The 27,370-nt window shown below is 41.0% G+C and overlaps 1 protein-coding gene across 1 annotated transcript in view; it reads left to right on the top strand.

The window, feature by feature from the left end:
* The window catches only part of ryr2a (ryanodine receptor 2a (cardiac)), a gene marked incomplete at its 5' end in the record, with an annotated part of 278,974 nt that overhangs the window by 240,928 nt on the left and 10,676 nt on the right, over nt 1-27,370 (top strand). The window contains 17 exons of the mRNA XM_084078200.1: nt 2,479-2,583; nt 3,711-3,792; nt 5,570-5,728; nt 6,188-6,342; nt 7,032-7,247; nt 8,311-8,583; nt 9,705-9,911; nt 11,214-11,543; nt 13,824-13,891; nt 14,459-14,603; nt 15,130-15,216; nt 15,791-16,054; nt 16,348-16,478; nt 19,853-19,895; nt 24,092-24,225; nt 25,979-26,039; nt 26,942-27,088. Coding sequence (XP_083934326.1) covers nt 2,479-2,583; nt 3,711-3,792; nt 5,570-5,728; nt 6,188-6,342; nt 7,032-7,247; nt 8,311-8,583; nt 9,705-9,911; nt 11,214-11,543; nt 13,824-13,891; nt 14,459-14,603; nt 15,130-15,216; nt 15,791-16,054; nt 16,348-16,478; nt 19,853-19,895; nt 24,092-24,225; nt 25,979-26,039; nt 26,942-27,088 — 2,607 coding nt within the window. The remainder of the gene's footprint in view (nt 1-2,478; nt 2,584-3,710; nt 3,793-5,569; nt 5,729-6,187; nt 6,343-7,031; nt 7,248-8,310; nt 8,584-9,704; nt 9,912-11,213; nt 11,544-13,823; nt 13,892-14,458; nt 14,604-15,129; nt 15,217-15,790; nt 16,055-16,347; nt 16,479-19,852; nt 19,896-24,091; nt 24,226-25,978; nt 26,040-26,941; nt 27,089-27,370) is intronic.

The following is a 27,370-nucleotide window of genomic DNA, read 5'->3' as shown; positions in this document are numbered from 1 at the left end:
AGATAAGGCACACAACTAATTTCATTTTACGGTGGCGGCGAGAACCGAAAATGTCCGATCTTTAGGCTCACATGGCATCGCGAAAGCGACATGTTGTGAGCTTATAGATCGGCTATTTTCGGTCTGCGACACTCGTATGACGGAGCATAAATTACGCATACAGGATTGGCTTGTAACTCTGTAAACCCTGACTATGAGGTTGTGCACTGGTTATTTGTATTGTCTTCCAACTCCGACTTCTTGCCAAGGTTAAGGGCTATCTCCCCCGACAACAATTAGAAATAGCAATTAATGCCTTTATTTTCTCACGACTCAATTACTGCAATTCCCTGTACACCGGCTTAGAGCGGTCATTCCTCAGGCGCCTACAGCTGGTCCAAAATGCTGTGGCTCGCCTTCTCACTGGCACAAAAAGACGTGAGCACATCAGTCCTGTCCTGGCCTCACTTCACTGGCTCCCTGTCAATTTTAGATTGGATTTTAAGGTCCTTTTATTTGATTTTAAATCTCAAAACGGGCTAGCTCCGCTGTACCTCGCTGAGCTCCTGGAACCATACACCCCAGCCAGGGCTCTGAGGTCTGCTGATCAGTGATTACTGGTCGTTCCAAAGACTAGTAAAAAGACCAGGGGTGGCCGCGCCTTTGCTGCTGCCGCCCCCAGGCTCTGGAACAACCTGCCTCTCCCCATCCGATCTGCCCAGTCCATTGAGGTTTTCAGATCCCTACTTAAAACCCACCTATTCTCTTTGGCTTTTAATTGCGCTTGATCCTCTAATGTGTTTTTACAATGTACATATTTGTCTGTGCGCCGATGGGCGCTTGTTGATGCTTTGTTTGTCTCAACCTTGTACTGCACTTTGGTCAGCTTCTTAACACATCCACTGCCAGGCCCGTAGTCCTACGGGCCGTTAAATCCAACCGTTAACTGCCGTTCCCGTAGCCCGTAGTCCCGTAGTTTTCCCATGTTAAATCGTGCAGGTGCAGATTCCGGATTTTTTTTGCACTTCCGGTCTCGAAGTGGGCGGACCGGAAACGAAATAATACTGTTTCCGGTTTTTCTCCCGCCTCCGTTTCCTGTCTAGCGGTCAACTTTGGACGCCATTATCTCTGGCTTGTTGTTTTTCTCACCGCATCCACCATTTTAGCGTTTTCCTCTCGTTCTCCAGAATGCAGTGTCGGATCGCCGCACGGTTTTCAGCGTTTTGTTCGGTCGGGTCCCGTGTTTGTGTCGAACCAAATGAACGCGGATTTTAAACGGATTTAGCGGGGCCTATGACGGAATCAAAAAAACAAAAAAGGTAAGAAATTGCTTGGCACTACGATGGACGTTCTGAGATTAGCCGATGGCAGTCAATGTGTTAAATGTGCTTTATAAATAAAGTTTGATTTGATTTGTACATGTATTCCCTCTAAGGAACTGGATTTTTTTTTTACAACTTTGCTCTTTACAACATTTCTCCCAGACCAATCTGTGAAGCCCAGAATGAAATCTTTTTAAAATGCATTAATATCGACGACTTGAGAGATGACCAGAGACACAGACAGCTCCATCACTTAACATTTTGTTGTATCTTCTTGCAGTTGGGGCATGTGTGCTGGTTGTTGTGGCTGTTTCTCTCCTCTCACAGTGTATTGATTTGAGTTCTGGATGAGTCAAACAAGTGCAATCAATGACAAAATGAATTGATCGCGTTTCCCCTCAGGTCTCTGTTGAGTGAACCAGCAATGATTACCGTATCACAAATGGCTGCAACTATTGATTATTTCCTTTAGCGATTATTCAATTGATTACTTTTCAGATTCATCGAATAATCTCAAAATGTGTTCTTTAAAAAGTTTTTATTTGTATTTTCTTTAATGTTATATTCTTTATATTTACGAATCAACAAATCACAGTAGACTAATTTAATTAGTCTGATTTACCACTTGGCCCACTTTGCTATTTAAATATATTTTTGCCAATTTTAATATAGACTTAAATCTATTTGTTTGATGAACTATTCCACCTCTAATCTGGTAACCAGTGGTGTAAAGTAACATTTACTCAAGTACTGTAATTAAGTAAAAAAAAAAAATACTGCAAATACTCCAATTATTAGAAAACTTACTAGCTACTAGTTACTTTGTAGATTTTGATTATTATTACAAAACATACATTAACCATTTCAGCCCTATATACATTTCGGCCATTTGAAAATAGATGCTCTACAAGCTCACAATGCGTCGTAGATCTGCTATTTTCAAAATATTTGTATACATTTGAAAACGTAAAATGGGACATTATGCATAATGAGCACTTTCTACTTTTGGTACATTTTAATGCTTTTTTTTTTACTTAAGTACATTTTGAATTCCGGAATTTTAATTGTACCAGATTATTTCCACATTGCAGTATTGATACTTTTACTTAAGTAAAAAATGTGAGTACTTTTTCCACCACTGCTAGTAACTGTGATTGTTGCATGTGATGTCGTATAGGGCCCGTGCACTGGCAACCAGCAGAGCTTGGCACACAGTCGTCTGTGGGATGCTGTGGTGGGTTTCTTGCACGTCTTCGCTCACATGCAGATGAAACTGTCTCAGGTGAGTTTAGCAGAGTTAGAAAAAAAAAGACCTGTGTGATGTCTGAATCGTTCTTGTGAGAAGGACGTGATCAATTAATAGTCAAGAAGGTGTATTTGTCACTAACTTATCGTTGCCGTCGGGCAGAAACCTCTTATCTCCATATTCTATAAACACATATTAACTTTTGGGGTTTTTGTTTTTGTAAATTAATGCCCTACTTGATCATGCTACAGCGTCACACAAAAGCATTACAATTTTGCAGATTCACAAGCTCAGTTTTGGGCTTGTAGATCTGCTACTTTTGCTATTTTTGTTTTGGACATATGAGGTTTACACCCGACAGAGACATTATAAAAGTACAAGCAGCAAATGTTGTTGGAACTTGTTCTGCAAACATGTTGCTAACATTCTAACGTAATGATAATATTAAAGCAAAAAAGATAAATAATAATATAATTAAAAACATACTGTGAGATATAATATAATAAAACTATTCAGTGAGAAACACATATAGGTTCTTGTCTTGGACAGGTATAAACCCATGATCATCATCTGACACCTCCCCATGCGCGCCTAATGCTCTTCATGTTTTGAGTAATGTACTTTGAATTGCTTTGTTAAAATGTGTTCTATAAATTAACTTGCCTTGCCTTGGCTTACTATAAATCAGTGGTTCCCAAACTTTCTTAGCTCGGGACCCCCAAAAATATTTTCACTATTAAATAAACCCTATTTAATAGTTAAAATAGCCAATGCGTCTATTTTCACTATTCCCCCAAGTTTATTTTTTCTTTTATTCATGAAATTGAAATGTATGAAATTCTTTTGAAAAATGTTTTATTTCTTTTTCATGTAGAAAATGTTTTGCAAAAAATAATGCTTTTTTTAAAGAGAGGTAAAAAGGGGATATTTACTCGCGACACATAAAAATGGGTCCTGAGTATTGTTTGGGAAACAAATACATAAAAAGCTCTCTGCCAGCCTCCATAAAACATGTCACAGAGCACGTTGAAAGTGTCAGATTAGCACATGTGCTCTTCACACAATAGAACCTATAGGATTCAGGTTGCAAAGAGGCAGACTTGCTATAGATGGTATTCGTTTTATTTGTTTTCTCTGACTTTGACCTTTGGGTTTCCATTCAGGACTCCAGTCAGATAGAGTTACTGAAAGAGTTGATGGACCTGCAGAAGGACATGGTGGTGATGCTGCTGTCTATGCTGGAGGGTACGTCTTTTTCATTTCATGGACCGGCCAGTTGATATGACTTTTATCTCTGGTACCCCAATCTACACTGTACATCCCTGTGTGCATTTAACCCGTTCAGACCTGAGGCCGATTCTACAAATGTCTTCTAAATCCTAACAGTTTAAAAAAAAAACGTATGTTGCTATATCAGTAGTTCTCAAACTTTTTCATGTCAAGGAACCCCAAAAGTATATGTATTTGGCAGCAGACCACCCATCTCAAAATATTTAGTTCCAGGGACCCCTAATAGCAGAGATTTGAGTTACAAATGTTTGCTTAAAAATATATATATTCAAAGATTTGCAAAAAAGTCACGATAAAAAAAAAATGCAGATCTACAAGCTCATAGCGCGGCACTCTGTGAGCTTGTATATCTGCTCATTTTTAATAGCCAAAGAAATCGAAAATGACACGGATGCGTTCCTGGATTGAATGGGAGTGTACATTACAGGTCCATTTGGTTCCTAACTATCATTCATTTAGCTGGGGACCCCCTGGAATGTCCTCAATGACCCTTGTGGATCCCGGGGCCCCACTTTGAGAACCAGTGGCGTAAAGCACATTACAATTGTATTTTTGTTTCTGGTTAGGCATGGGTGGAGCTTGCCACAGCTTCCATAGTCAATGTTATTTGGACTGCAAAGGTTAGATACCCCCAAGAACCTGTTTCTAATTGTACTGTATATTTTTTAATATGCATTATATATATTTTTCCTTAATGGACAATGGCAATATCTGAATTGTCCTTGGTATTCTAGATGGTTAAAACAAATTTGAAGACTTATTTACGATAGCAATACAACTGGCGCTTGGATCTGGCTTCTGTCCTCATGCGTCGAAAAAAAAGTACAGAACCTGTAGGAAAAAGAAAATCATTATAATTATTGTGATAATCTCCTTTAATTGGTCCTGGCGGAATTTAAGGACTATACTGCCAGGCTTGTATAATAAGGCATCATTATGTCTATTTGTAATGCAAATGATGCCTCTAAGAATACATATCCATGAGGACACATAATTATAGAGCTCAGTCTGAATTCTTTGCACTAATGTCACGTGGTCTGTGCTGTCTTACAAAAGGAACATGGATCAGGAATGTAATCGCGCTTGAGTTGAGAGATGAACAGCTACAAATGCTCTCACATAACCCCACTTGTCCTTATACAGTGTCCTTAACTTCAACTTCACCGTTATTGTCGCGTCACAAGTTTACAGGTGTAAAAGAGTGTGTTTTACACCTGTTCTGCAGTTTAAAAAATCGAGAATAGTTTAGATAGAGAAAGAAACAAGGGGGGGGGGGAATCTGATAACAGGTAGACTTGATTTTAAAAATACCAAGATGATCAGAGATCTCTGCCTAGCTGATGCGTCTGGGGAAATCTAAATTCAATGAATGGGCTCATACCGAGGAGAACATTTTAACAAACTTACACTCTGTGCTTTGAAAAACTATCCTGATACTATATTTGAAGGAACAGACTTAAGTCTTTGCATTGGTTCTGTGATTTATTTTTATTTTTAATCTCAGCATTGTTTACAGCCAGTTTTAACCCATACATTGAACTTGTCACCAAACCTACTATATTAGTAGTCAGAGATCTCTGATCGTCTGGCTACGCGAGACCATTATCCTACTGTATATCAAGAAACAATGTCCAATATACAAATGATATGCCTTAAGCAAGAAACCTGCTCTAACACAGCTCTGGATAAGATGGCCATTAAAACACTTCACTGTATGTTCTTGTCTGTCCAGGTAATGTGGTAAACGGGACTATTGGCAAACAGATGGTGGACATGCTGGTGGAGTCCTCCAACAATGTGGAGATGATCCTCAAGTTCTTCGACATGTTCCTCAAACTCAAAGACCTCACGTCCTCGGACGCCTTCAAGGAATATGACCCAGATGCAAAAGGCAAGGAGCTCCCAACTCATGCAAAGGAACTGAAAATATTGTCGCTGTCGTGCAAGAAACCTTGTATCTCCATATTTTTTTCATGAATGAATGCAATACTTAGTCATACAACAGTGTCACACAAAATAGCAAAAATAGCCGACCCACAAGCTCACGACACTTCACGATACAAACTGTTGTGAGCTTGTAGATCTGCATTTTTTTGAAAAATATTTGAATTGAAAATTGATGAAAGTGTGTCTGTGGCTTTTACAAATATTTAACCAATGAAAAAGTATTAATAAGAGCTTGTGACTAAATAATAACAGCGTTGGATCCATTGAAACACAGATCATTATTTTTGCCATTTTATGAAAAGTAACACGTTTGGACAAACAAGGTTTCCACCCAACAGCGACGACGTGATACCTGTCCTGAAGTGATGGAATGATTGAATGATAACATGTTGAATTCACACAGGTGTCATCTCAAAGAGGGACTTCCACAAGGCCATGGAGAGTCACAAGCACTACACCCAGTCTGAGACAGAGTTCCTGCTCTCCTGCGCTGAAACCGACGAGAATGAACTGCTGGACTATGTGGAGTTTGTCGAGCGATTCCACGAGCCAGCCAAGGTAATGTTAAAACCATGGGTCCCTTGGAGAATAATTTACATCGGTGGTTCTCAACCTGTGATGGGCAGCGAAGATATAGCAAGTGGGCCCCCAACTAATTGACAAAACACTAAGATTTTAATGATAATTTAAACATAAAAAAAAATAGTTTTCATTGTGATACCGATAAATAGAAACTTAATTTTAGTTCTGTTGATCCAAGCCCGGAACACGAATAAGCATGCTCTGAAAATGCACGTGGCCCACCCATATGACCACTTAACACATTGGGTGCCAAAACCGTATATATACGTTTTTTGCAATACAACCACGGAGTGCCAAAACCGTATATATACGTTTTTTGAAAAAAAATATTTAAAAAAAAAAAAAATGTTTTTTACCTTCTAAGCACCAGGAGATATCATTTTCCGAAGATTTTGACTCCAATCCACTTTCTGGTTAACTTATGACTTCAAAAGCCTGTATCTCGGCTCCTAAAAAATGGTTAAAAATCCTGGCACTCAGTGTACTCTGTTTTTAAAAAAACCTGGCACCCAATGTGTTAAATATGGGTGGGCCGCAAACACTTTAGACACAAGTGGGCCCTGATTCCGAAAAGGTTGAGAACCACTGATTTGCATAATCCCTCTTCAAATCATGGAATGTACCAAATTGATATTTCTTTAACTTGTGAACCTGTGATTCTAAAGGACATTGGATTCAATGTGGCGGTTCTTCTGACCAACCTGTCGGAGCACATGCCTCATGACACACGACTGCAGACCTTCTTGGAGCTGGCCGATAGCGTGCTCAACTACTTCCAGCCCTATCTGGGCAGAATCGAGATCATGGGCAGTGCCAAGCGCATCGAGAGGGTCTACTTTGAGATCAGCGAGTCCAGTAGAACGCAATGGGAGAAACCACAGGTAAAAGGTTGAATGAATGCGTGGAATTTCATCGGTTGTCATTTTAAGATCTTGTATCTTAGGGGGTATCTTAGTAAGTCCTTCCCTTCATGTGGTGATGATTAAGTGACTGTCACGGACTTATTGATGGAGAAATGAATCTTAAATGTTCTTCTTAATGTCCTGATAACTTGTGGGATTCACAAAGCATCATCCAGTAAATACCCGGGAAGAAATTGATATATTTGTCTCAGTGAAATTATCATTTAGGAGGCAAGGCTCCGGCTTACAGTAGGTGTATACTTTCTGTGTTAAAGTTACTAATAGGCTGATGCTGTAGGTTGGTTTACAACTGTGTGTCCAGAGATGAGTCGACTCCACATAATACTGCACCCTTCAACATTACATTACATTTACAGAAAACAAAAACAATTACATTAATAAATATTACAAGACAATCACACAAAATAACGACAACAAAAGGACCATACACAATGACAATGACTATAACAACAGCATCGGCACTACTCCTCTCCAGGTTCTTCCATTAAATGTGACAGATTGATAATGGAATCCGTATTGAGCTTTTTTATTTTATTGGTTGCTTTAAAAAGCTTTTCTGTATCCTGCTATATGCATTTAATGCTGAAAACTGCTATGTAAAAACCCAATAAACAAAGTAAAAAAAAAAAAAAAATGTGACAGATTATAATCTTTTACATATTGTATAAAACGACCCCACACCTCCTGAAACAACTCTTGTTTATCCTTAAGAATATACGTAATTCTTTCCAGAGGTTGACATAAGGACAATTCCTTGAACCACTGTGCAATGCTTGGTTTGTCCAGCCTCTTCCAGGTTATTGCTATTACTCTTTTAGCTTGTAAAAGACAGATATCTATAAACATGTGTTCATTGCGCTTTATTCTGTGTCCAACTGGATAGGCTTAGCAGAAAGAATTTTGGTTCTGGTACAATATTGATTAACACGATCCTTTGTATTTCCTGCCCAACCTCGTTCCAAAACTTGTTCTGCTCTGTCATTAGCATTTAACCTTGACTGCTCCCTCAACCTTTCCGCAGGTCAAAGAGTCGAAGCGTCAGTTTATATTCGACGTTGTGAATGAGGGCGGGGAGAAGGAAAAGATGGAGCTGTTCGTCAACTTTTGCGAGGACACCATTTTCGAGATGCAGCTGGCGGCACAGATGTCGGACGCCGGGGAGCGCTCGGCGGTCAAGGAGGAGAGCGAACGAGAGAGGCCGGAAGAGGAGAACCCGGAGATGGGCTTCTTCTCCGTCACCACAGTCCGGACGGCGCTGCTCGCTCTGAGATACAACACTATGGTGCTGATGAAGGTACAAATGCAGTAGACTGGACGGGGTGACGGGTGAAAAGTGTTCAATTCAATTAAGTTTTATTATAGTGCTGAATCACAACTTGCTTCAAGACTAGCAGAGACCCGTTAGTAGACCTATCACAATTATCGCAATTATTTGAGATAATCGCAATTATCTTTGCATAATCATCATAATCGTTTCCATGTTGAAAGATTTTCACACATTTTCAAATATAAAAAAAACAGAAATAGCAGATCTACAAGCTTACAACGCTTCACTTTGTGACGCGTTGTAAGCTTGTAGATCAGCTATTTCTGGTATTTTTACAATTATTAAAAAAAAATGTTTTAAAATTATTAAATGTCAATCATTTCTTTTGATATATTTAAGTTATTTGTCATCTGCCCTGTGCAATTTTTGATTACAAAGCATGAAAGGCAAACAGAAAATGTTTTTATTCATGTGTTCCAGTGTGTTCAATGCCAAAAACACAATTAAATCGTTAATCGCAATTATTTGAGTGACAATGAATCGTCAACTTAAATTTGTAATCGTGACAGTCCTACCCGTTGGCCCCCCACCCTGAGCAAGACTTTTTGCCACGCCAATGGAAAAAAACTCTAATGGGAAGACACCTCAGGCAGAACCAGACTATAGGGTGGGCGGCCGACTGCCTAGACCATGTCGGAGGAAAAGAGATAAGAGAGGGAGGGAGGAGAGAGACAGAGAATCAGTGATACATACAGCAGCAGCAACAATAGGAACAACTATAATGACAACAATAACAATCATAGCAGGTACAGTATAATAATAGTATAATATAGCAGTCCACAGTCGCGTTCCATGGAAACCCTTGATCTGGAGCCCAGGGTCCACAAGTACAATCCATGGGAGCTATGATAACAGTCCACAGCCGTATTCCATAGAAAACCTTGATGTGAAGGGTGGAAGGAAGGAGAACTGCTTTAGAAGAAGGTTGCTCTATACATTTCAGTCACCAACACAGAGAGGAAGTTGGAGATTAATGGTAGCCTGCCAGTCAGTCTAAAACATAAGTGCAGCTTTGCACTGTTCAAATGACAATAACTTTGTTTACAGCATATGCTGCATAATGCTTTCCACATCTTTCCTCTTTGTAGGTTCTGTCAATGAAGAGCCTGAAAAAGCAGGTAAAGAGGATGAAGAAGATGACAGTGAAAGATATGGTGATGACCCTGGTCAGCTTCTACTGGTCGGTCCTGGTGGGGCTTCTCCACGTGGCCTTCAGCGTGGCCAGAGGCTTCTGCCGAATCATATACAACACCTTCCTGGGAGGCAGCCTGGTTGAGGGAGCCAAGACCATGAAGGTAGAGAACACTGGTGTGGCTATATTGCAAATGTTACAAATTAGAATAACACTGTACAATAAGCATGTTCATAACTGATATGAGAAAATATTGATTCATATTTTGATAGTAGCCTATTTATTTCAAAGGTCTACATAATTTAGCTGCAGTTACTTGTATGTAGATTTATCAGCACGCAAAATATCGATAGTTGCCAGGGGTACAGACAGATGAAGTTGTAAAACAACATACAGTGAGAATCCTTTCGGACAGTTAACATTTTCTAGTGTTCTTGATTTTGGAATGCACAACCAACTGTAATAAAATCTATTCAGTTCATTATTATTATTAAAATATTTGTATTGATTTTTTTCAAAAAGGTACACATACAAACACATAACAAACAACTACAAAACACTACAGACACTAGTACTCATACCATCCTATTACTAATTTACCAAAAATGAAAGGAAATTTTAGTACAATACATTGGCATGAAAAGCGGTATTAATATCACAAAATTAAAGTCAATAAGAGAAATAATAAACTACTAGACGCGTCGCAATTCAGGGCAATTGCAAAGTGTGGTTGCGCCGACGCGAGTCGCGGGTCGCTGCCGCCGGGACTCGAGGAATACGCTGGGAGGAATACCGTCGAAGGCTGCGCCAATTACATTGTCACGTCACTCCTGAGATCATTTATGCGTTTCATTTTGAGAGGAATGATCCCCCCAAAATAAGGTTTTTGCATCAAACGGTTACATTTCGAGCATTTGTGGCGTCCCTATGGCTATGGATCAAAGTGGAAATGCTTTTGGGGATTTGTTGAGTTAACCACCCTTGACATGTGATTTGGGATTGACCGGACGTTTCGTTCGTGATTTTTGGCCTTTTTGTAAAACAGGCCCCTCCCGCTAACTTTGGAAGCCATTTACAGACTATCAAAATTCCGCTTGGAGATGTTTATCGCATGGGTCCAGAGATCATGTGTACCGATTTTTGTGAAATTTGGACAAAATATGTGGCAGGGGGAGCTAAAAGTGTGTTTTGAAGAAAATTAAAAATGGCGGAAAATCTATCCTGACGCAAATGGGCGTGGCCTATATGGGGAGTTGCGTCATGACCCAAGGAATAAAGATTTTTATTCTACGACCTGCGGTTCAAGAGTTATAGGCCAAAACGTAAAGTGGGCTGTTATAGCACCACCATGAGGCCGACTATAATATATTTTTTAATAATGTCTTGTAACTCTAGCCCTTACGGTTTCTGAGAAAAAAATACTTGAATGGGAGTTTTTTTTTAAATGTTATTCCTCCGTCTCAAGGTGTCAGAGTTGCTGGCCAACATGCCAGACCCCACCGGGGACGAGGTGGACGAAGGCGACAAGATGAGGGCCCCGGGACGTCCCAACCCAGAGGAGGACCTGGCCGACCTGGCCATCAACCCGGACGAGACGGAGCTCCTGTCGGACGTCTTCGGGCTGGACCTGAGGAAGGTGGAGGGCGGCCAGTACAAGATCGCCCCGCACAACCCCACCGCCAGCCTGACCGAAATGCTCAACGCCCCCACGGCCCCCACGCCGACGCCCCCGGCCTCGCCGGCCACCCCGGCCACGGCTATCTCACCCTCGCCTGAGCTCCGACGGAGGCACCAGGTGAGATGCAAAACCGCGGTCGCTCGGTGTACACGCAATTAACCCATTAAGACCGGGAACGCATCTGTGTCATCTGTGAGCTACGAGCTTGTATTTTTGAAAATTTGTGAAATGCAAATCTTTGAATATATATTTTTTTTAATATTTGTATACAATATTTTGTTACAGTGACACCTAGAAGTAACGATTTGAGTTACAAATGTTCACTTAACCCATTAAGACCTGGAACTGTGTCATTTTTAGATTTGAGCTAAAAAGTATTATTTTACACTTTGGGCTATTTTTGAAAAATCGTGAAAATATTTGAATATATTTATTTTTAAAACAAACATTTTTAACTGAAATCTTTGCTTCTGGGGGTCCCTGGAACAACATATTTTGATGGGGGTCCGCGGCCAAATACATATAATTTTGGGGGTTCTTGGCATGAAAAAGATTGAGCACCACTGATATAGAAATATACATTTTCAGAAAACTTTTGAGATTTAGGAGACATGTAGAATCGGCTTCAGGTCTCAATGGGTTAAAAAAATATATAAATTCAACGATTTGCACACATTTTCACAAATGTTCAAAAATAGCAGATATACAGTACAAGCTCATAGCGCAGCTGCTATTTTTGAATAGCCAAAGAAATCTAAAATGACAGAGATGCGTTCCCGGATTGGATGGGTTAAACTGGTAGAGTCAGAGTCATTGACCGCGTTTAATTTTTGTCTCATCTTTTTTTAATATCTTCTAATATATGTTCTCTTCTGTTCCATCCTGTCCTGTCCTGTCTTGTACTCACAGTTATAATGATATTACTGTGGCACTTTGTTGTTGCAGGAGAGTTATCCACTTGTTTTGTTTTGTTAATCTAATCTAGCCTTTAGAGCTACTGGTGCAGCAACAAAACAGTAAAAGTGCCATAAGCTACAATAAAACTACTGTGTCGCGAAATGTGAGCTTCTGCTACAGCTGTGGGTAACCGCTCTGGCTGTTATTGTCTTACACTGTGCTCATGATGAATGGACCGGCTCCAAGCACTGGAGTGGCTTTTTTATTGTTTTTTGTTGAACAAGCCACAAGATAGGCTATTACTTTAGAACAGACTCCTCATCGCTTCATTTACAATTGGATCACCCCCACCCCACACACACACGCAGCATCCTTCGCTCGCTCTCTCTCATATTAATTGTTTCCGCCAGGCCGGACGGCCAAAGACTGTGTGTGTGTGCGTGTGCGTGTGCGTGTGTCTGTGTCTGTGTGTCTGTGTTTGTCCATCCGTGTTTCTGTGAGCAGCTAATCTCCGGAACGTTTGACCAATCGGCGTGACACTTTGCACGCATACTCCCAGTGTGCATGTTTGTATTATTTTTGTGAAAGTTTTCATATTAGTTAACTGGAACAAAATAACATAAGTCTATCAGTAAAAGACATCTCATGACATTGACTGCATATGCCACTGCCCTAGTTCGATGCCGCCCCGGATCGAAAGGTGATACGATGCGTCTCGATGCGTCGGTGTGAGAGGAGCTTTAGTCCATTTCTGTTTCTCTTGGATCTGTGAATCCATGGTCTGGTCACACTTAACTTCCTCCCTTACATGCCCCCCCCTTCTCTCTCTCTCTCTCTACCTCTCTTCAGTCCCCACTGCATCCTTCCTTCCTCTACCTCAACTCTTTCCTCGCTCCCTCTCCTTCCTCTGCTCCTCAGCATGCCGCCGTCTCTCCGTCTCTCCTCTCGTGTCTCCAGTCCATTGCTCTCCCAGTTGGCGGTGCCATTACTGTCCTCAGTGTGCGACTGTGTTCATCATGGATGCACATTAACATGATGCAGAGTGCCGCCTGTCTTCATGTCATTCCTCAGGGTTCGGGGGCTGCCACAAAACTATTCTACAAGCACACGACGCGCATATACATGTAGATATTGTTTTCGCTATCAAATATATTGACGACGAAGCCCTGTCAAGTTGTTGTTGGTAAAAATCTTTGCTAAGTTTTTATTTTTATTTTTTTAGACAGCTAAAGTCCACACTGTGACAAATGACTATCCTCTGGCAAACATAGCGTTGCGGTTATAAATGGCGCCATAATGCAGCTGTTGTCTACGAGACTGGCAGGCACACAGCTTGTGGGCTTGAATCTGCAGATAGATGATTACATCCTCCCCTCTTTCCCCTAACCCCCACCCTACTGGCACGCATGACACTTGCAACATAACGTACGGTGGAACAACAAAGTGTTTGGCAAAATTCCCCCGACCGGTGCCTCACTAATGATGCATCTTCTATTTCAGTCGAAGAGCTCTACCTCCGAGGAGAAGGAAACCACCGAAGAGACAAAGTGTGAACCTGAGAAAGCAGAGTACGTGCACACAGTTTAAATTATCATGCTGTTCTGCATGCAGGTGTTTCGCCACAAAATGATCCCAATTAGTGTCCTCTCTCTAAAATGCCTTTGCTCCGTGCGATAAACGAAGACAATAATAGCGATCACAGCTGGCAACGTGTGACAAAGAGGCTCTCGTGTAGAACCCGACCGATGGCAGAATTTTGAGTTAGATTTTGGAGAGTCCTAGACTCTCATTTTCGAATCAATAAAAAGAAAACTTAGATTTGATTAAAGTTTCTATTTGAGAACATTTAACTATGATTTTATTTAAACACTTAAGCCCTATTGGCACATTTTCCAAAACAGCTAATCTACAAGGTGTTGTGAGCTTGTAGGTTTGCTATTATTTTTAATAGTTTTGAAAACTTTTAAACATTTCCATCAAGAGTGACATTGCCCAAAATATGGGGACGGAAAGGTTGAAAGTGGTGAAAAACCGGGACACATCGGCTGCATAATTGCTAAGAATGACCGATATATCGGTCAGATTGATATATAAGTCGGGCTCTACTCTCATGTGTTTGTGTATGGCGGTTTCAGGGGCGAGGGCGGAGAGAAACAGGCCAAGCAGCAGAAGGACGAGAAAGCCAAGCAGAAAGTCAGACAGCATCACACCTCCAGTGAACCGGACCTGCAGGAGTCTGCCTTCTGGAAGAAGATCATAGCCTACCAGAGGAAGCTACTGGTAGGAGAGCTGATGCATGCATACACGCTCACACCTATACTCACTCACTGTATGGTTCAAGGTTTGTTGATTGTTGCATCTTTGGTATGTTTGTTTGTTCTGGTTCCTCAGAAATTGTAGCAGCAAAATAATGATAAAGAAAACATACTGTATATACACACCACATACATGTATTGGCACACTCTGCAAGTATTCAAACATGCTCTTTTTGCATTCATATGAACTCACATATAAATGTTTACATAGCACATGTGCACATAGTACCCACTATCCACAGTCGTACATTAATATGCATTCACACAATCACTCACATACTTTATTGGGTATCTCCCGTACACACACACTTTTCATACACCAATATGGTGGTACAGCACACACACACACACACACACACTCACGCGCGCGTGTACATCGATGCCCCCTACACAGTCTCACGCCCTCATCCAAATTTTAGTGGGTGAGTGGTAATGTCATACAGTGTATCAATGACAAAGTGATTGTTTTCTGTTTCCCTCGTCATCTCCAGAACTACTTTGCCAGGAACTTCTACAACATGAGGATGCTGGCTCTGTTTGTCGCCTTTGCCATCAACTTCATCCTCCTTTTCTACAAGGTAACGAGTCACGACACAATGTCAGCGGTCCCGTTACTGGTCAAATAATCGCATTTTATCGGCAGAAGGCTCCCCCATTCTCCTAGTTCCCTACACTCATACCTGTGGTACACTTTTGGCACCTTTTGGTGTGTGGACTTAAGTGCAATTACAGTACGCACATACACATCACAGCATGCAACACAACATAATTTGCACATACAGTACATATGAAAGGACCGCAATGGAAATAAGCCGCTGGCTTATTTGCGTCTATCCTAATGTAATTTTTACATATGTTTTGTTATCAATAAAGATGTCAAAGTGGAAGTGGTTGAGGAGTGTAAGTAAAGCAACACAGTTGAAAAACATGCTGCATTTACAAATGCTAATCACAATTTATAACCTTTTATTTTATTGTATATGATTTTTTGTTATTATTATTATTTTGTACGTTTTTTTAAATCTTTTTTAATAGTGAACGTAGCCTATCTACAAGCTCACAAACTGTCGCAATACAACTCACTGGGAGCTTGTAGATGGGCTGTTTTTGTTATTTACAATTTATTTATTTGCCCCCCCCCCCCCTCGCCAGGTCTCCACGTCTTCGGCCGTGGTCGGCGGGAGGGAACTGGTCTACAGGGGCAGCCAGTCGGACTCCAGCGTTCAGTGGGACCCCCTGATGAGTGGGGAGGGCGTGGCGGGAGATGGCGGCGATGGTGGCGATCCCCCGGAGCCCGTCACCGTGCACTTTGTCCTGGAGGAGAGCAGTGGGTACATGGAGCCTACGCTCCGCATCCTGGCCATCCTACACACTGTCATCTCCTTCTGCTGCATTATTGGTTACTACTGTCTGAAGGTAGGCTATCTGATGGTTATTACCTGCATTGGTTATTACTGTCTGAAGTATTACAATACTTGACTTTATAGGCTTTCTAAAGTGTTATGATTGCATTATATGAGTACTTATGGGCGCATATAATTGTAATTATACAGTGAGATAAGCAGATTACAGTGTTATAAGCAGGTTACAATGCATTCACTTGACCTTCTAAGTCATTATAACTGTGTGTGTGTGTGTGTGTGTGTGTGTGTGTGTGTGTGTGTGTGTGTGTGTGCGTTTGTGCGTGTGTGCATGCGTGTTTTTTCTAGGTGCCACTGGTGATATTTAAGCGTGAGAAAGAGGTGGCCAGAAAGCTGGAGTTTGATGGCCTTTACATCACAGAACAGCCATCTGAGGATGACATTAAAGGACAGTGGGACAGACTGGTTATTAACACACAGTGAGTCTGACCCTCTGACCCTGTGTGTGTGTGTGTGTGTGTGTGTGTGTGTGTGTGTGTGTGTGTGTGTGTGAGAGAGAGAGAGAGAGAGAGAGAGAGAGAGAGAGAGAGAGAGAGAGAGAGAGAGAGAGAGAGAGAGAGAGAGAGAGAGAGAGAGAGAGAGAGAGAGAGAGAGAGAGAGAGAGAGAGAGAGAGAGAGAGAGAGAGAGAGAGAGAGAGAGAGAGAGAGAGAGAGAGAGAGAGAGAGAGAGAGAGAGAGAGAGAGAGAGAGAGAGAGAGAGAGAGAGAGAGAGAGAGAGAGAGAGAGAGAGAGAGAGAGAGAGAGAGAGAGAGAGAGAGAGAGGTTAAATCACTAGACAAATTGGTGAGATGGCTTATTTGTGTGTGGGTGCGGGTTTTGACTGAATACTAACAAGTTAGTTAACAGTACCTGTAGTACAGTGAACAGTTTTGCTAAAAGGATAACACAAAAAGCCCCAAAGGGCTTGTTTCCATTGTGGTCCATTGTACTCAATTCATAATAAGACATACAATACATACAATACAATACATAACGGTAAAAGCTCCAGTAGCAGCAACAGGTATATGTTCCAAGGTGTTCAACTAAGCCCAATTGTATTTTGAGGTCAGCCATTCTTTTAGGTTAGTTTTGAGTTTGGGTAGGGAGTCGACATCTTTTTATGTCTTTGGTAGCCGGTTTGTGTGTTACAGTAAGTTCAATACAACCGTATTGTTTTGCCTGCCTGCCTCCATGCCAGATAAGGCTTTATGTATTGTCTTTAATAACACTGGGCCGAGGATATTTCAAAATGTGTAGTAATCAGATTTCAGCTGTGCTTATGGGTGAACGGAGACCTCTGTCCGTCCGTCCGGCCAACGTGCTCTCATATCAATTCCCGAAATTTGACTGAGCTGCTGTGCCGTGTTTTGGGGGAAAGCAGCAAGTCTCAGGCAGCATAATGGAGTTAAGTCGAGCAGAAATTGACTAGCTACTGTATTATAATATAATACATTTTTATATGTCCTGTTTTAGCTGAGGCAGAAAGATGGCACCAGTGTCCAAACTGCAAGTTAGAGAACACAACTTGGTTTAGAGAGACAAGGCAGTGGGGAGAGGGGGCAGAATGAATAAAGTGAGGAAAATTAAGAAAATGCATCGTTTAATGGAAGACTATTAAGTCAAGCAGAAATTGACTAGCTATAATAATATAATAAAGTTTTATATGTCCTGTTTTAGCTGAGGCAGAAAGATGGCACCAGTGTCCAAACTGCAAGTTAGAGCACAAAACTTGTTTGAGAGAGACAGGGCAGTGGGGAGGAGGAGGGGCAGAATGAATAAAGTGAGGAAAATGAAGAAAATGCATCGTTTAATGGAAGACTATTAAAGTTATAGTACAAAGAACTTCATGTCAGCCCAGAGAAAAGGTAATGGGAAGGTTGGAAGGCAGGTTGAATAAAGGGGACAAGAAGATGGCACTAATGGCTTTCAGGAGTCCAGCTGAAAAGCATGAATTATCTCGCAGACCAGCACGATATAGACTATAATAATAGTAACAATACTGCATGGGCACAGCATCTCTCACAAAGCCATGGGCCAATGACCAGGGGCCTTGTATAATATAAACACTGCAAAAGCCCAAATATAGACTTGAAAGATGCGTAACGCCACTTCTCAAGCAAAAGAGGATTTTCTAAAAGCGAACATGACAGGAGATTGTGCACACCTCTGCGGAAACTCTGACCCATGCCTGTGAATATTTTGGGGATGTGGGTGGTGAAAATGTCAGGGAAACTGACTACTACTTTAAGTCTAGTATGAACTGGTCCACTGTAGGCTACTGTACTCATCAACCTGATGGAATAAAATGCCCTGATAATGTTCCGTCAACATGGTACGCTGTAAAATCCTCAGGGTTAATTCAACTCTGAGCTTGTAGGTGCATTAATAATAATATCCTAGTTCATTACATGACTTGATTGGCTGTGTAAGATATGAACCAGATATAACAGACCAAAGTGTGATATCATGGAGATAGATAAAGAGAGAGAAAGAGGCAGTCCAGTCGAACAGGTTAATTTAACACCGTGCCTCCAGGCTTCATTTGCGATCATCCTCCCTGAAGGTAATCAACCCTCTCCCTAGTGGTAATTATAGTTAAATGGGGGTCATGGACTGTTTAGGGAAATGTAATTGTGTGCTATATGTCTAAATGCCAGGGCATACCTGGAGGCCAGTGTGTTGGCTTGTACTGCTGTGTACCCATAAGACTAGAGGGAGAGTTAACGCTAAACCAACATATTATTTCAATTTACATCATATTTTACATTTCAGGCCTTTAGCTGATGCTCTCACCCAAAGCAGCGTTAAAGGGTATATAGATATACTTCAGATATTTCATATCAATATGAAAAATTTAAAAAAGCATGAACCTACAACAACACTGCAGGTTCCTGGTACATGTCGCAACCTCAGTGGTCATCAGAATAATCTGCCATTTTTAGACTATTTTTGTATCATTGTCAGTCAAAATAATAAGGTGGATTTTATTCCAGAGAATGTGACTTTTTACAGCTACAAGGTAATGGGGTTATTGCAGTCATACTTGCCCTCTTGCTCTGAATCTAAAAGGGTTATTTAAAAAGTAGGATGTGTTGATGGGCAATGCCCCGCTTCACAGTTGTGTAAATGTCACTATTTAAATTCTAATTTGAAAAGGAAGGATGCATGGACGGATGGAGAGAGGGATAGATAGATATGCGGGGGTGGGTGGATTAATACAGGGTTGATGGTTGGGTAGGTTAATTTTTGTATTGCCACTGTGAATTAATGATGGCATTTTTTATTCCCTGTTGCTGATGTGAATGTGAAACTCTTATTATACCTGGCTGATTATTATAGCCCACTGAAAAATCATGGCATTGATCTTGTAAATGCCATTCGTTTTTATGATGTTTTTACTGGACTAAACACATGCAATAATAGACAATAATAGACGGAATGGTACATGGATACTATTTTACTAGTTTCTGATCAGATCTAAGTGAAATGGCAGTTGCAAATACATCTTAGTCTGTTTTACTCTTCCAGGGCTGTGCATGTTAAATACATCAACACTAATTTATATCAAATAATATATTAAACCGTGAAACGTGAAAGTGCTGCACATATTGGCAAGCTATCATTTCGTTTTTGTTTGAATACGAGTTGATCTAGATGTGTTTTGAGAGCCTGAACAATATTGTTAGATGAACTTTCCTTAATACAGAACCAAGTCTGAAGCTAATATTACATGAATATGTATTCATCTCATCACCCTATACCACCAGTCACTCCAAACTATTGATTCATTAGTCTTTTTGTTTTTGTTTTTCAGATCTTTTCCTAACAACTACTGGGATAAGTTTGTGAAGAGGAAGGTAAGCTTTAATATTTTGACATTAACTAACTATTGCTTGCCAATGTCTTTAGTAAAGTATTTTTGGAGCCTGCAAGACTGTAGAAAGATACGGTCAGGAGAGTGGAATGTGTTTTTTAAAAGTTGTACAAATGCATTTTACTTAAAACTGTCGGACACAACTTCTTAACCATTAGAAGAACAGCATAATGTATATATATATATATATACATACATATACTGTATATACTTGGTCACCTATAGCTTTTGTCCTCTATACCAAAATGCCTTTGCTGAAAATAGCTGATCTACATGCGTTGTGAGCTGGTAGATCTACTATTTTGGGTGAATGTTTGCCTATTTGAGCTGAATGTTCGCCTATGACATGCCCAGAATATGGATTCATGTGGTTTATTTCTTTGGCACGGTTTTGTAAGGACATACTAAAAAGGTGCGCTCAGAAAAGCGCAAATCTCTACCAGGAGGAACACCCTACCTCCGTCTTTCTGTGTGGGGGGTATGTGATGAGCAGTTACACACGTAGGCTTGTGTATGAAAAGGCACAAGGCGCAATGGGGGGAGGGTTCTGATAAATGCTGATTTTTAATGGCTTGTGTCAATTATATTTGTATAGGGGCGGACAGGAAACACAAATCAGCCCGGAATTTTAAATGACAGCGGCCCCCATATCTGTCCAAATTGACATAAAAATTATAAAGTAGTTCGACCAGGAAGCCAAGGCACACTAACCAGCTTATCAGTCAGTCTATGAAATAAATAAATAAAATAATAAATACATTAAAACTAAAGGGACCGGAGGGGGCACGTGGCGCAGTCGGTAGCGCTGTCGCCTCACAGCAAGAAGGTCCTGGGTTCGATTCCCACCGTTGAGGGCATGTCTTCCCCCCACGTCATCAGCGCCCATACCCTAGGTGGGGTTGGCAAAAAGGCCTACTCTGTGTGGATTTTGCATGTTCTCCCCGTGTCTCCCAGGTTAGTTAAAGGTAGGGTAAGTGACATTTTTTGGTTAAAACAAAAAGTATTTTGTTAAAAGGTTAACGCACTACATTCTGATTGTAATCATTTCTATAGAGTGTTTGTTCAGTAACAGGAGTCTCCCCGTCTCTCCAGCTCTTTAATAAACAGAAAATACATTTTCCGGTAGGTGTCAAAATCTCAGCCAATCAGGAGAAAGTACCCATTTTTAAGCTTCATTTTTATAGTGTTCCAGTTCCAATTTTGCCTGCTCATTTCTTAGTATCATCACTTCCAATTTCACTTGTTTAATCTATATCCTGATTGAGTTCTCTATCCTGATTGGATAAAATTGGAAATGAGACAAGGAGACTCCTTTTATTGCACAAACACTCTATAACAATGAGTACTATCAGAATATAGAGCTATTTAACTCTTATTTTAACCAAAGAAAATCACTTACCCTACCTTTAATACCCTCACAAAAACATGTAGTAATCCTGGTCACTATACCGCCTCCCCCATGACAGCCGGGGCGCCTGATGGAGGGGAAGGGAACTGGTTGGAATAACGTGTTCCTTCCACGCGCTACCAGGGAAACTCCCCCCTGTCAGGTGACAAGAAGGTCAGTTGGCTCTCATGCACTGAAGGAAGCATGAGCTCGGCCCTGGCCTCCCCAGGCTGTGGGGGACTGGTGTAGCACTGGTGTAGGGCTGGTGTAGCGCCCAGGATCACTTAGGAATTTGGCACCGGGTGAAAAAAATGGGTTACAAAAATCGCGGGATAAAATTTTAAATTAAAAAATTAAAAACTAAAGGGACCGGCATGATAGGACCAGTCCTCTACATGCGTTTTGCACTCCTCACAGCAGCCTACTGCACAACTTATGAAATAAACTAATCTCTCCCCCTCTGCTTGTTGCGATCTGTATAATCTTCACCAATAGGAGTAACATTGCTTCAAAAGAACAAAGTCGGTATAACTAAGAGATTCACTGCTAAATATGTTTTTTTACATTCATAGATTATCACCTACAATGCAAGTATTGTTGCAGGGCTGCAGCCGAAGGGAGCGACGAATTGGCTAGTACAGTAGTGTACATCCCATTTGCCGGATAGACAGCTTGTGGCTGCACGGCTAGTTCCACTCCATAGCCTTGTCGATGCTTATACGATAGCCTGGAGGGATGTTTCGGATGTTGTCATTGTAGTTGTCATTGACTAATTAGAAAAATATTCAGGTTGAGGTCCTTGGGCTGCTATAGCAGCGTGCTAATTGGCCTAGCAGTTTGCTAGATTCACTGCGAACAGACACACACAGACAGACAGATAGAGGTAATCGCAAGATTCTCTGCCCTCCTGGAGGAGACAATGATGACATGTAACCCCAGGAGATATTAAGATAACATGCATGGATTAAACATCTCCCAGAGACCCACTACTGTGTGGTTACCACTGTGTTCTACACCAAAACCACAGCACATCAAAACCTCGTCCAAAGTTGACCTTCAACATGAGAATAATGTAACCCCCGGTAGTCTCTCTGCTGTGCTGAGAGCAAATGGGGAGTGTGGCTATCATTAGCACTGATGTGATTGCACACATGCTGTATAGGGAAAAAGGGCTTTTGATTAGACAATAACTCATGGTCTGGGACCAATTGTTTTTGCTGCCGTTATGTAGATCACTCACAGCACACAAACCAATTGAATTAGAAAAAAAAAAATTCAAAGGGGGGGAAGCTTTGTTAATCAATTAAGTTTCAGCTTCACCCAGCTGATGAGTGCTCAGATGGTCATGATGAGCACTCGGGGTGGCCTCTCTACCCACTAAGCTATGGTTGAGTTACAGTAGTAGACTAACTATGCACAGTAACATGATTCAGTGATCAGATTCTAAAGCAAGTGGTAACTAACGAAGCAACTCGGATTGCTTGTGAAATTAGGAAAAACACAGAGGCGTGTGATAACATGAATCGCGTTTCTTAAAAGAATAATCAGATTACACAATGAACGTGATTAATGAAACAGATTACGTAGACTGATTACAATGTAAACATTTCTTTTAGCGTGGGGCTCTCCAGTGAGGAATGTTAGTCAGGCTGCACATGTCTCTGTGATTACAAGCATATGGGGAGAACAGCTTTTGGTTTGATAATAATTGATCATCTGGGACCAATTGCATACAATGCTTGATTCATACTCGTCGGCGCATCCTGTTGCGAACCGAAAGTAGACAAAATGACAAGCCCACAACACGTCACGCTGCCAAGCGTTGTGAGCTTGTAAATCGTCTATGTTCGCTGTGCGACACCAGCACGCAGCTGAATATAAATCCGCCTTGACTCATTTATGGAATGCTGTTTTCAGACCTTATTGACAGTGGCAGCTCAAAATTGCATGGTGATTATGTCCAGATAATGCAATTTCCATAAAATCATTGGATGGAGGAAATGAAAAACTAAGGAATCAAGAGGAAATTAAACAATTCTACATTTATAATCATTTTATGCAAAAATGACCTTTTATTACTCGCCGCGCCGGCAAATATTCCGCATCAAAATGATTCATATAGTTGATGCCTCATTCAGGCAGGTCGTTCCCTTTATTCGCGGTGCGGAAGCTCAAAAACCTACCTTGTTCCAAATTAAATAATATATATTTTCAGGCGAATTAATCGCACACACAAAACAACCCTGGCATGTAAGGACCTTTACAGAAGTTTTCCAATACAAAGGCTGCATAATGCTGCATTCTGTATGCTACTGCAGTGGTTCCAAAATAGTTCTACCGAGGCACACTGTTGTGCTGTGAGACAAGTCCATGTCAAGTCTTGAGATTTTGGGATAACAACACATTATTATTGCCATACAGTATATACAATTATACAAAAGGTTATGAATTATGTTTTTATTTACTATATCAGTACTTTGTGCACACTTATTTCCCATTACAGAAGCAACTTCAGGCACAAACCAATTTCGTTGTAACTGTGTACTTGTACCTGTGACATTTCATTGTATTTAACTTGTATTTGTATCTGTGACCAATGACAATAATAAACCTATTCCTATTCCTACTTCTATACCCTACAAAAAGATATCTCTCTTTCAATCTGGCGTACCTATTTTGTGCACGTCATTGTAGGTGGCACGGCACACCAATGTGCCTCAGCCCAACCGTTTGGAAACCACTGGCATAGAGGAGTCATTACCTTACCCACATGTTTTATTGTGAATCCCCAGGTGATGGATAAGTACGGTGAGTTCTACGGCCACGACCGCATCAGTGAGCTCCTGGGGATGGACAAGGCTGCTCTGGACTTCAGCGACGCTCACGAGAAGAGGAAACCTAAGAAGGATAGCTCTCTGGCTGCCGTGTGAGTACGGCGCGTGCGCGTGCATGCACGTGTGGGGCGGTGGTGGAAAGTAACTAAGTACATTTACTCAAGTACTAGTTACTTTGCAGATTTGGCTTATTAAGACAAAACATACATTAACCAACTAAGCCCTATTTTGTTAGCCTGACACTCAGCCTGAATTTTCATTTCGTTTCACTCCATTATTCAGTCTGAAAGCCCTCTCAATGCAGCCGGTTGCTGAGATGGGGGCGTGGCCAAAGTTTTTTTTTTCAAAGACTCTTTGGCGATTGGTTCGTACTGGATTATCCCGATCCCGATTCGTCGATCAGATTTTCAACCGAGGCTGAGACCTCCTATGAGAGCGTCACCAGACCAGAATCGCCTGAACATATTTTTTTAATGGCCGTGGCTAGCGATTCACGGGCTGGAGCCAGGCTACTATTTTGTACTTCAGCTATTTGAAAATAGCCAATCTACAAGCTCACAACGCGGCGCTCTGCGATGCATTGTGAGCTTGTAGATATGCTATTTTCAAAAGATTTTCCTATACATTTTGAAACCTGAAATGGGACTTTCTGCATAATGAGTACTTTTACTTTTGGTACAATTTGATGCCAATACTTTTTTACTTTTACTCAAGCTAAATGTGAATCCTTTTACTTGTAATATATTATTATTTCTATATTGTGGTATCGGTACTTTTACTTTAAGTTAAAAATGTGAGTACTTCTTCCACCACTGTGTGTGCGTGTGCGCAAGTAAATGAAGAAATGATGAAAAGAGACATTTTGAGACGGCTCAAAAGAACACTCTGGAGAGCATGGAAACATGCATAATTTTGGCACATTCAAACCTACACAGACTCTGCGTGGGTTTGGTTGGAACAGAGGATCATTTGGACACTGGCTGGTATTTCCAGGTCACTGCCTGCAGGACCTCCGTGCTCCTATATAATCTGATTAAGGCTCAGAGAAAAAAGTTAACTTCAAATAAGGCAATGTGGGAGACGGTTAACGTGAGAAAGTTGTGGAGTGCTGGGGATATGAGCTGGATGAGGTTGGAAATTAACACTTGGGTAACTTCTACCAGTCAGAAGATGGCAGTAACAGCCAATTAGAAGCCTCCGGAGATATGGCGACGTGTGTGTGTGTGTGTGTGTGTGCGCGTGTGCGTGTGTGTGCGCGCGTGATGTAGGTACAGTAGATACGGAGTAGATGTGGAAATGCATGCACCGATATACACATATGTACTGTTAATAGATGCATTGCCATATCTATAGCTATGTTCAGACACAATCAGATTTTTGGCCTATCCAGATTGGAATGAGATTGATTTGATCAAGTCTGAACAGTAAAAAAAAGCAAAAAACACATGGAAACACTTTTTTACCTCTCAGATTTGAACCACATTCCTCATTTCTAAAGAACCGTCTTAGACTGATGTATACATTGTTGTACAATACTGTACGTCACTCACCAAAGATCGCTGATCCACAAGCTCACAATGCGTTGTGATGCGACACATCACGCCTATGTCGTTAACATCGTTATCACAGCAACCAATGCAGATACAGCATGTTAACAATGTCTGAAAACACAAATCCGATCTGATCACTTGCAAATAACAGTGTGGACAGTCAGTCCTAAAGATCAGATTTGAGAAACAACTCGGGTTCGCCTGCAGTCTGAACAAAGCCCGTTTCAATTTTGTGTTGGTGTGCATGTGTGGTGGGAACGTGGCGACTAAAGCAGTTTCTCTCCTCTGTCAACAGACTGAACTCCATCGACGTCAAGTATCAGATCTGGAAACTGGGAGTTGTATTCACAGATAATGTAAGAATATATATGATCTGTACTACCTAAATAATACACAGGGCAGCAAACTAATACATTACCAAATACTGGTATGTTTGCGTTGTGTCTGGTATCTATTCTATGCACAAACTACTTGGGCTGGTAATGGAGATGTAATTTAAACCGCTTTGGTTTAATAGTGAATGTGGTAAATGAGTTTTGGAGTATATCCCCACTGTGCCATGGATGAAATGATATCCTCCTCTACTGCTCATCTATTCAGTACTGCCAATGATCATATTCTATTAATTTATATATTCTGTAGCTCATCACATATTCCTAGTTTTTTTTTATCTGTGAAACAGAAGATTGTGCAGTATGAAGCAATTGGTAAAGGGAGTACTTTCTGGTCCCCATGGGGGAGGGTACATTAAGGGGTTAAGTGTCTCAGGTCAAGGGTAGAACCAGCTACTTTCCCATTCCCAGACAGCCTCTCTACCCATTCATCTACCTAATATAAAAACACCCTTATAGTCACTGTCAGGTGGAAACCTTGTATGTCCAAAACTGTGTTCCATTGGATCCAATGTCGTTTTATTTAGTGACAAACTCTTGTTAATACTTTGGTCAATACTTTGGGGTAAAACGTTTTTTGAATTAATACTTTGGTTCAATATTTCTAAACCACACAGACGCACTTAACCCCTTTCACTTTAATATTTAAAAAATAATAGCAGATCTACAAGCTCACAATGCTTCGCATGGCGACGTATGCTTGTAGATCGGCTAGTTTTGCTACCTTTGTGTTACACTGTATCATCACCACGAAGTAGGGTATTCATTTATGAAAAAAATGTTGAAATATGGAGATACTTCTACCCAACAGCAACATTATATTCCTCTCGCCTTACTCCTCCTGCTCTCTCTCTCTCTCTCTCCAGTCCTTCTTGTATCTAGCCTGGTATATGACCATGTCTATCCTGGGTCACTACAACAACTTCTTCTTTGCTGCCCATCTGCTGGACATCGCCATGGGCTTCAAGACGCTCCGCACCATCCTCTCTTCTGTCACGCACAACGGCAAACAGGTCAGCAGATACACAGTTCCAGTGCAAAATGTATTTTCTTTTTATTAGCTTTTTTCCATTTTAAAAGGTTTGTGGTCATTCATGACCACAAGCAGAACAGAGGAAATAAACAAAACAAACAAACCCACCCACCCATGCCCAGGGGAGAGTAGAATAAATTAGTGAACTCATGTAAATAAGAAACAAATTATTATTTGTTAAACAATAACTTGAGATTTGCACTTGAGATTAACCACTGTGTCCACGGGCAATAGTTTTACATGGGTTTGTGTCCACCGGCAA

This window comes from Gymnoscopelus microlampas, assembly GCF_963454915.1.
Source record: "Gymnoscopelus microlampas genome assembly, chromosome: 14".
NCBI lineage: Eukaryota > Metazoa > Chordata > Actinopteri > Myctophiformes > Myctophidae > Gymnoscopelus > Gymnoscopelus microlampas.
The sequence above is the reverse complement of the archived record's forward strand: the minus strand, read 5'-3'. Positions and strand labels throughout refer to the sequence as shown.